The 10,000-nt window shown below is 41.2% G+C and overlaps 2 protein-coding genes across 6 annotated transcripts in view; both read left to right on the forward strand.

Annotated features, from left to right (window-relative positions):
- Positions 1-5,250, forward strand: part of si:dkey-127k13.1 (PWWP domain-containing DNA repair factor 3A) — a 12,976-nt gene extending 7,726 nt beyond the window's left edge. For all 4 annotated transcript variants that reach the window (XM_053233189.1, XM_053233190.1, XM_034304150.2 and 1 more), the window contains exons 5-13: positions 2,221-2,291; positions 2,425-2,510; positions 3,052-3,112; positions 3,187-3,262; positions 3,518-3,568; positions 3,894-4,138; positions 4,278-4,490; positions 4,757-4,845; positions 5,083-5,250. In XM_053233189.1, coding sequence (XP_053089164.1) covers positions 2,221-2,291; positions 2,425-2,510; positions 3,052-3,112; positions 3,187-3,262; positions 3,518-3,568; positions 3,894-4,138; positions 4,278-4,490; positions 4,757-4,845; positions 5,083-5,152 — 962 coding nt within the window. In that variant the 3' untranslated portion in view covers positions 5,153-5,250. The remainder of the gene's footprint in view (positions 1-2,220; positions 2,292-2,424; positions 2,511-3,051; positions 3,113-3,186; positions 3,263-3,517; positions 3,569-3,893; positions 4,139-4,277; positions 4,491-4,756; positions 4,846-5,082) is intronic.
- A 4,474-nt stretch (positions 5,251-9,724) lies between these two features.
- ing5b (inhibitor of growth family, member 5b) overlaps positions 9,725-10,000 on the forward strand; it is a 10,201-nt gene continuing 9,925 nt past the window's right edge. Inside the window, exon 1 of one of the 2 annotated variants that reach the window (XM_034303686.2) lies at positions 9,725-10,000. This exon is cut by the window's right edge and continues 35 nt beyond it. In XM_034303686.2, the coding sequence (XP_034159577.1) occupies positions 9,999-10,000 (2 nt within the window). In that variant the 5' untranslated portion in view covers positions 9,725-9,998. The other variant, XM_026936650.3, reaches the window with a different exon arrangement.

Consider the following 10,000-nt stretch of genomic DNA (forward strand, 5'->3'; position numbering starts at 1 on the left):
ACACTGTATACACGCTACGCGCACGCACACACTGTATACACGCTACGTGCGCACACACACACACGCACACACACACACACACTGTATACACGCTACGTGCACGCACACACACACACACACACTCTGTATACACGCTACGTGCACGCACACACACTGTATACACGCTACGTGCACGCACACACACTGTATACACGCTACGCGCACGCACACACTGTATACACGCTATGCGCACACACACACTGTATACACGCTACGTGCACACACACACACTGTATACACGCTACGCGCACACACACACACTGTATACACGCTACGCGCACACACACACACTGTATACACGCTACGCGCACGCACACACTGTATACACGCTACGCGCACGCACACACTGTATACACGCTACGCGCACGCACACACTGTATACACGCTACGCGCACACACACACACTGTATACACGCTACGTGCACACACACACACTGTATACACGCTACGTGCACTCTCACACACACACACACACACACACACTGTATACACACTACGTGCACGCACACACACACACACACACACACACTGTATACACGCTACGTGCATGCATACACACTACGTGCACTCACGCACACATTGTATACACGCTACGTGCACGCACACACACACACACTGTATACACGCTACGTGCACACACACTGTATACACGCTACGTGCACACACACGCACACACGCACACACTGTATACACGCTACGTCCACGCACACACTGTATACACGCTACGTCCACGCACACACTGTATACACGCTACGTCCACGCACACACTGTATACACACTACGTGCACACACACAGTATACACGCTACGTGCACGCACACACAGTATACACGCTACGTGCGCGCACACACACACACACACACACTGTATACACGCTACGTGCACGCACACACTGTATACACGCTACGTGCACGCACACACTGTATACACGCTACGTCCACGCACACACTGTATACACGCTACGTGCACGCACACACACACACACTGTATACACGCTACGTGCACGCACACACACTGTATACACGCTACGCGCACGCACACACTGTATACACGCTACGCGCACGCACACACACTGTATACACGCTACGCGCACGCACACACACTGTATACACGCTACGCGCACGCACACACTGTATACACGCTACGTGCACGCACACACCGTATACACGCTGCGTGCGTACAGACACACGCACACACGCGTACACACACACACACACACACACACACACACACACACACACACACACACACACACACCCACCGTATACACGCTACGCGCGCGCGCACACACACACACACACACACACACACACACACACACACACACACACACACCGTATACACACTGCGCACACACACACTCGCACCGTACACGCACACACCGTATACACACTGCGCGCACACACACACAGGATATACATGCTGCGTGCACACGCACACACCGTATACACGCTACGCGCAAACGCACACACCGTATACACGCTGCACGCACACGTATACACACCGTATACACACTGTGCGCCCACGGACGCACACACACACACCGTATACACACTATGCGCACATGCACACGCACACCGTATACACGTTGTGCGCACACGCATTCACACCGTATACACACTGTGCTCTCATGGACGGACACTGCTCTGTTTGTGTACACACACTCTTTCTACACACTGCCCACACACACTGCATGCACAATGTATACACACTGCACACATACACTTTAAACACACTGGCTCAACACTGCATACACACACTGCATACAAACTTTGCATATACATTGCATATACGTGCTGCACACACACACACACTGCATACATGCTGCACACAACGTACATACACACAGCACGCATGCAGTCAAGTCCGTTAGAAAGGGAGGAGCACACATAGAGTGTTGTAATTCCATGTTCATTATTTAATATCAACTCGCATATACTGTAGTAAACAGCTAATATAGTAACTTTGTCCAAATATTTTTGAACCTGACTGTATACACTGCTATCACTGTTATTGTATTTAACAAAATCAGCTTCCTGTTTTCATTATGGAGCACATTAAGTGCCAAAGAGTGTGATTAATAATATGTAATGAAAGTGTGATGTGTTAGTCAGGCATTAACAAGTTAATCATTTTTATCATCTCACTGTACAGTCACGTTTCTGTGTGTGTTTTCTTCCAGAACCTTCCTCAATCAGAGAGGGGCTGTGTGTGTGGTGTAAACTGAGGAAATACCCCTTCTGGCCAGCCATGGTACATCCTCATCTTCATCCTCATCATCATGACATTGTCTAAATGTACAATTTCTGAACAAGACTCTAAACACAGAAAAAGTAGGTAACAAATGGAGTGTGTGTGTGTGTGTGTGTGTGTGTGTGTGTTTCAGGTTAAGAGTGTGAACCGTAAGACTAAGAAGGCCAGCATTGTGTTTATTGACCAATTTCTCTTTGATAAGAAGAGAATATGTAAAGGGTGAGTGTGTTCTTCATTTTCAAATAAAATAAACATTCAAATAAGCATAATTCAATGCAAATTTTTTTGAAATGCACACCCTCACTCCCTCACTTCCCCCCCTGGAACTTGTTGATTGGATGGGCAGATGTCTGCTGTGATTGGTTGGAGTAATGTGGGCGTTAGCAAAAAGTTGTCTCACTGTTTGATTGGCTAGAGAAAAAATAACAAGAGCACACATTTGTGGCTCGAGCTGCACGAGTCGACCTGAGAAATGTTTCAGAAATGCCAGGTGTTCCACAAATAAATGATAGGGTGAGTGAGATGTGCATTTCAAAAATATTTTATACTTAATTAAATACTTAAATGTGAATTACAAAAACATTTGTGCATCTTATTTTATATTTGTGAGTCACATACTGTGTGTTTGTGGATAATTTTTTGTGGAACTCGTGTTATTTATTTGAAAAATTATGCAAGAACAGTAGCTCCATATAAGTGTGTGTGTGTGTGTGTGTGGACTGGATAATAAAGTACAGTGTGTTTTTATTTCCTGATGCAGTTTATCAGTGTCTCTGAGGACATTGAAGCCGTTTGACTGTGAGGAATCTCACCGCTTTGTGGTAAAACACCGCTGCTGTTTATCATTATTATATTTGTGTTTGTACAAATATATAAAGATGTGTGTGTGTTGTAGGACATAGCCAAAGAGAAGTATGGTAAATCCATCATGTGGTGTCTGGAGCTCATCTCTGACTACAGGATCCGCATTGGTGTGTACATTCACACACACAAACACACACACACACACACACACACACACAGTAAAACAATGCTCATTATTGTCACTGTAATAAACAGACAATAAATGATGTCATACACCTGAGTGCATGAAAATGTTTCAGTATATACACTCACCCCTGTACTGTAATATACTGTATACATGATCAGCACACACCTCACTGTATATATATATGTGTGTGTGTGTGTGTGTGTGTGTGTGTGTGTGTGTGTGTGTGTGTGTGTAGGTTGTGGCTCATTTGCTGGCTCAATTATTGAGTACATTGCTGATGATATCAGTAAGTTCTATTCCTAATCTTCCTAATTCCTTATTATTATTTATATTAATTATTACTTAATAATAATATTTAGAATATAATTAATAACATATTATACATATTTATATTCATTTTATAAATGTATCTTATTTATTTGTTTTTATTTTTTAAGATTTTTTATTATTGTTTATTGTTTATAAGTTGATTGGCCAGTGGATCACAGTGCAGTTCTGTGCTCTGTGATTGGCTGATGGTAAATGGTGTGTGTAATCTGTGATTGGCTGATGGATGACATTGTATTTCTGTAATTGTCTGATAGATGATTTTGTGTGTGTGTGATTAACAGGTTACCCGTTGAGGAGTGAGTACTCGAAGGCTTCATCAGATCTGCTGTCTCCCACTCAGAGTTTGATGGAGCAGCAGGATGTAGACTCTGAGCTTCAGGACCTTGAGGAACACCCTGACTTTTTTCAGGACGTCCACATGGAGAAAAAAGTCCTCCCTGACCGCATGCAGGCCGCCAGGAACCGTGCCAACCAGAGACTGGTGGAGTTCATCGTCAGGAAACGAGGAGCGCAGAATCGCTTACTGGTACTGAGCACACACTTCACCCAGTTCACTAACACACCCAGTCGGAGTGTTTGTGCCTCTGCTCGACTAGCTCAGGGAGGACCAGGTTCAGGATGTGTGCCATGTGTCGCAGTTCTTCTCTGACTGTGTTGTCCTGCAGGCGGTGATCAGTGGTCAGGAGGCGTCCAGGTGGCTGCAGGCTCTGCACAGCTCCAGCCGCTTGATGGTGAGCCAGGTGTACCTGGAGGACGAGAAGCAGGTGGATGAAGTGTACCGCTACCTCGAAGAGCTGTGTGAGAGTGTCGCTAAAGCTAACCCAAGACTGGAGAACCCGGACCGGATCAGCTTCATCCTGGACGTCCTCTTCCCCGAGGTGAGGTTTAACACACATCTGGCTGTGTTTGATTCATACAGAAACGGCTTCATCCCAAATACAATGCACAGAAGTTACAGTGTGTTAGAGTTAGCTGTTTTTTAATATATATGTAACCATGGCAACAACTTCTGGTGAGCTTCCATCACTGTTCCACACGTACAGTTATAGACTGATAAGACTGATACTGAAAGAAAGAGGAAGGAAGGGTAAAGGAATGATGAAGTGTGTGTGTGTGTGTGTGTGTGTGTGTGTGTGTGTGTCAGGCTTTGATTTGTGCGATAGCTGCAGTGGATTGTCTCAGTCTGGACAAAGCAGAGGAGAAATATCGCCAAGGACCTCGCCATAGCAACAGGTAGCGTGTGTGTGTGTGTGTGTGTGTGTGTGTGTGTATGTGAGAGGGAGAGAGAGAGATCACCCCAGATGAGATTTCAAACTCACAGTAAAAAATTAACATTGGTTACACTCTCTCCCCCCTCTCTCTCCCTCTCCCTCTCTCCCTCTCCCTCTCCCTCTCCCTCTCCCTCCCTCTCTCTCTCTCTTCCTCTCCCTCTCCCCCTCTCTCTCCCTCTCCCTCTCTCTCTCTGTACAGAGAAAGACAGGAGTTTGACCTGATGATTGAGCAGCAGATGAAGCTGAAGGCAGCAGGGTGGTCACTCTGAACACCACTATGTTTACTGCATTATTATTGTTATTATTATTATTATTATTTTCACTCGTTAATGGGAAATACATTTTTAATAAAATAATCATGATGTCATGTGACACTTTATTTACTCAGGACTGCACTACAGTATGAGCACCATTTGCATCCACACGCTGGGGCACTAGATAGTGAACACTACCGAGAGTCACCCTGTAGTGCCCTCTAAAGACTTAATCACCTGTACATCGAGCTGCATTTCTCTTACATTCATTTTTTTATTTATTGGTTTGTTTGTTATTGACGCCCCACATACATTTCCTAATAGCTCTCTCTCTCTTTTAACAAATTTGATTGTTTTTAAATAAAACAAATGACAACTTTACATATGACAGTTACACCATCTTCAAGTAGCACAACTGAAAATGGCATTAATTGTTAGATTGATGTTATGTTAATACATTTCACGTTCTCTTTAAAAAGCAATGAAGTGTCTCTTCTGCCTGTTTCAAATAAAACCTTAGTACCTAAATTCAAATACTCAAGGTTATATGGCTAAATCACAGAATGCTAGAGTCAACATATCAGGTATTTGCCAGGTAAATCTTGCAAGTTGGAATGTCAAGTCTCTAAATCATCCAGTGAAACGTAGAAAGGTAGTTTCACACCTAAAGCAGCTAAATACAGATATCGCCTTCCTGCAAGAAACCCACTTGAACACCTTTGATCACTTTAGACTCAGAGGTGGATGGGTGGGGCAATTATTTCATTCTAATTTTCACTCTAAATCTAGAGGAACAGCAATTCTCTTTAGCAAAACGGTCTCATTTGTCATGTCAAAAATTGAGGCTGACCCAGCGGGTTGTTATATAATAGTAGTGAGTAGACTATATAACACTCCAGTAGTTTTGGCAAATATATATACAACTAACTGGGATAACAGTGCATTCTTTACTGGTCTTTTTTCCCAAATACCCAATATAGAGACACACCATCTAATATTAGGAGGAGATATTAATTGTCTGCTGTCACCTTCACTAGACTGCAGTTCCCCCAAAACTATGGTACCAACTCGTACAACACAAGTAATTAACCAGCTTCTTAAAACTTATGGGATGATTGATGTTTGGAGATTCCAAAATCCCGGCCAAAGAGGCTACTCTTTTTATTCACCAGTTCATAAGACTTATTCACGTATAGATTATCTTTTCTTAGACAGTGAATTACTTCCATTAGTCAGTAAATGTGAATATCATGCAATAGTAATATCAGATCATGCACTGTTATTAATTACCCTAAATATGCCAACTATGTATAATGACTATCGACCATGGCGATTTAATACACTGCTTCTCTCAGACGCTGAGTTTGATAAATTCATTAGAAATAAGTGAATATTTAGCACGTAATCAGACTCCAGGAGTGTCTTGTTTAATCTGGGAATCTTTAAAAGATTATCTTTGGGGCCATATTATATCATATAGTGCCAGAGCAAGGAAAAAGCGACTGGAGCGGCTCAAAAAAATTGAAAATGATATCTTACAGCTTGATGGAGTTTTAGCATATTCTTCATCACCTGACCTATTTAGGCAACGACTGGTTCTCCAGTTGGAATTTAATTTATTATCTACAAAACACAGAGAAAATCTGTTAACTAAATCTAGAATGAACAATAATAACAATAATATGAACAGTGGTGAAAAGATAGGGAAGATTTTAGCACACCAACTACGACAACAAAATGCAGCGCATTCCATTTTGACAATTAACAACAATTTGGGCATTAAATTGACAAATCCCTTAGAGATTAATCAGCGGTTTAGAGACTATTATTCACAATTCTATACATCGGAATCTAGTAGGGATGAGTCATTATTTGACTCTTTTTTTTAATAAACTCAGTCTCCCTACTGTTGATCGAGAATCTACTTTAAATTTGGAGAGTCCTTTATCAAAAGACGAATTCTTGAGAGCAACAGTCTCTATGCAAAGCGGAAAGTCACCGGGGCCAGACGGCTTTCCAAGTGAATTCTTTAAAAAAAAATTTCTACTGATCTTGCCCCTATCTTACTTTCTGTCTATGATGAATCCTCCACTTCTGGCTCGTTGCCAGAGACTATGAGACAAGCAATTATATCTCTCATCTATAAATAGGACAAAAACGTATTAGAATTTCATTGCTAAATGTTGACAGCAAAATATTTGCCAAAATATTAGCACACCGACTGGAAACAGTATTACCTTCATTAGTATCTGATGACCAGACAGGGTTCATTAAAAATCATTACTCATTTTATAATATACGTAGACTCTTAAACATCCTCCATCATCGCACTCCATCCATGCTTTCGGGAAAATATCAGGCTACAAAACAAATATGCAGAAAAGTGAGCTTATGGCTATCAACTCTGCTGCTAGACAGATTATCTTTAGCTCTTTACCATTTAAATTAACTAAAGATAAATTTAAATACCTACGTATATGGATCACTAATAAGTACAAATATTTGTACAAAGCAAATTTCCCCCCACTGATGGATTCCATTAAAAAAAGACTTTGAACCTTGGAGGCCATTACCGTTATCATTAGGAGGCAGAATAAATACTATAAAAATGAATATTCTACCCAGATTCCTATATCTTTTCCAATGCATACCTATATTTTTGACAAAATCTCTTTTCTCACTATTAGACAAATTAATATCATTCATATGGAACAGGAAAAATTCGTGCATCCGCAAAAGTATTTTACAGCAACACCGAGAGCATAGAGGTCTGTCTTAACCCAACATTCAGTATTACTACTGGGCAGCTAATATCCATGCAATGTTATATTGGATTAATTCATCAAATAACAGTTGTCCCAATTGGCTGTCTTTAGAAAATATCATGTTGAACGGCCTCTCTTCACGCCCTGCTCTGCTCAAAACTCCCGCCACCCGAAGCAATATTTAATTTTTTTTCAAATCCAGTGGTTAAACACTCAATCAAAATATGGGCACAATTTAGAAGAAGTTTTGCACTCAAGGAATTATCAGTCTACGCTCTCATAGCAAGAAATCACGTTTACCCCTTCTATTATGGATGAAACCTTTAATATTTGGTCTGTGAAAGGTCTTAGGACACTAAAAGATATGTTTATTGATGGAGACTTTGCATCATTAAGTCAAGTGAAAATTAAGTTCCAAATTCCTGACTCCCACTTTTTTAATATCTTCAGCTTCGTAGCTTTGTGTCTTCCTCATTGAGCCACTTTCCTTCGTTGCCTCCCTGTTCCCTTCTTGAGTCTATTATGGACCTGAGTCCATATTCCAAAGGAGACAATGGTAAAATTTATTCTGTAATCAATTCTCATAACCTGGAACCCCTAGCTCAATTAAAAAGAAAATGGGAGGTGGAATTAGATATAGAACTCTCGGAAGACATGTGGCAGTCTGTCTTAAATAATATTTATTCATCTTCAATTTGTCTAAAACATAGAGTAATTCAATTTAAAGTTGTTCACAGACTGCATTGGTCCAAAGTGAAATTAGCCAAATTCAAACCAAATTTAGACCCTAACTGTGATAGGTGTGAAATTGAGCCAGCTGCACTATCTCACATGTTTAGGCTTTGTCCAAAATTAAAAGGTTTCTGGCAGGTGGTATTTAAATTTCTCTCTGATACATTAAAGACATGTATAGAGCCTGAGGCCATAATGTCAATATTTGGTATCATACCACAATCCTTAAGGTTAAATCAAAGTAAGAAAAATCTGATTGCTTTTACTATGCTTTTAGCCCGGGGTTAATACTGCTCAAATGGAAAGAAAAATCCCCTTCAAGCAATGGTTTAAGGACTTACTACATTATATGGCCTTAAAAAAAATACGGCACACTATAAGAGGATGTACCAACATGTTTTATATTACTTGGCAACCTGTTTTAGATCAGATAAAGAAGATGGATGCCTCAGTTATCTCAGAGGAGTAGAATTTTTTTTCCCTCCATATTAGAAAGCTTAAATGTATAATTGTGCAACGGGGGAATTGTTGTGGGTAGGGATGTTATCTAAAAAATGAAAAAGATGTCTAACTGTATTATATATCTCATGAACATAAAAAGCAATGAAGTGACTTCACCTCCTCAAAAAAGAGGAAAAGGATTGAGTAAAGAATTAAACACTAAGACTAAAAGAGAGAATACATATAAATAAACACAATACATTAAAATGACATATTCCCTGATTTGTATTGTTTTCTGGAGAAAGGCTTGAAAGATTGGGATTGTGCTGTGAGCATGATATCTACATTTTCCTTTCTGATATGAAAAATATCTTCATGGTGACTTGAATTGTAAAGGGGTCGCCACAGAGGATCATCAGGCCGCGTGTTTGATTTGGCACAGTTTTTATGGCGGATGCCCTTCCTGATGCAACCCTCCCCAATTTCACCCAGGCCACAGGGGTGAGAGCGCTGTGGCCTAATCACTAGTCCTGGAGCAGACAAAGTTGTAAATAAATCTATTGACTGATTCCTTGTAGCGCCTTTTGGTCGTGAACTACATTTCCCTAAGAGCAACGCGGGTTTGGACCAATCAGATGCAAGGCTCTCATCCGGGCATTCTGTTCTGTGTACACTCAATCTAGCTGAAGACGGTGATAGCTAGCTGACTAATTAACTTTTTTCTTGTAAAACCAGAGAACTTTTCTGTATCTAGAACGTCTCTAATGCACGAAGTAGAAGCGACGCCACAGCTAAAGTGTTAGCCAGCTTGGTGAGTTTTAAGCGAATCGGGGCGCTTCACTTCCGGCACGCGAAGATGACGTCAGCTGCCAGATGAATTTGGCGCGCGCGAGTTGAGCAGCTGAGCGGCGAGCGGAGTTAAAAT

Source organism: Pangasianodon hypophthalmus, chromosome 4 (assembly GCF_027358585.1).
Source record: "Pangasianodon hypophthalmus isolate fPanHyp1 chromosome 4, fPanHyp1.pri, whole genome shotgun sequence".
Classification (NCBI taxonomy): Eukaryota; Metazoa; Chordata; class Actinopteri; order Siluriformes; family Pangasiidae; genus Pangasianodon; species Pangasianodon hypophthalmus.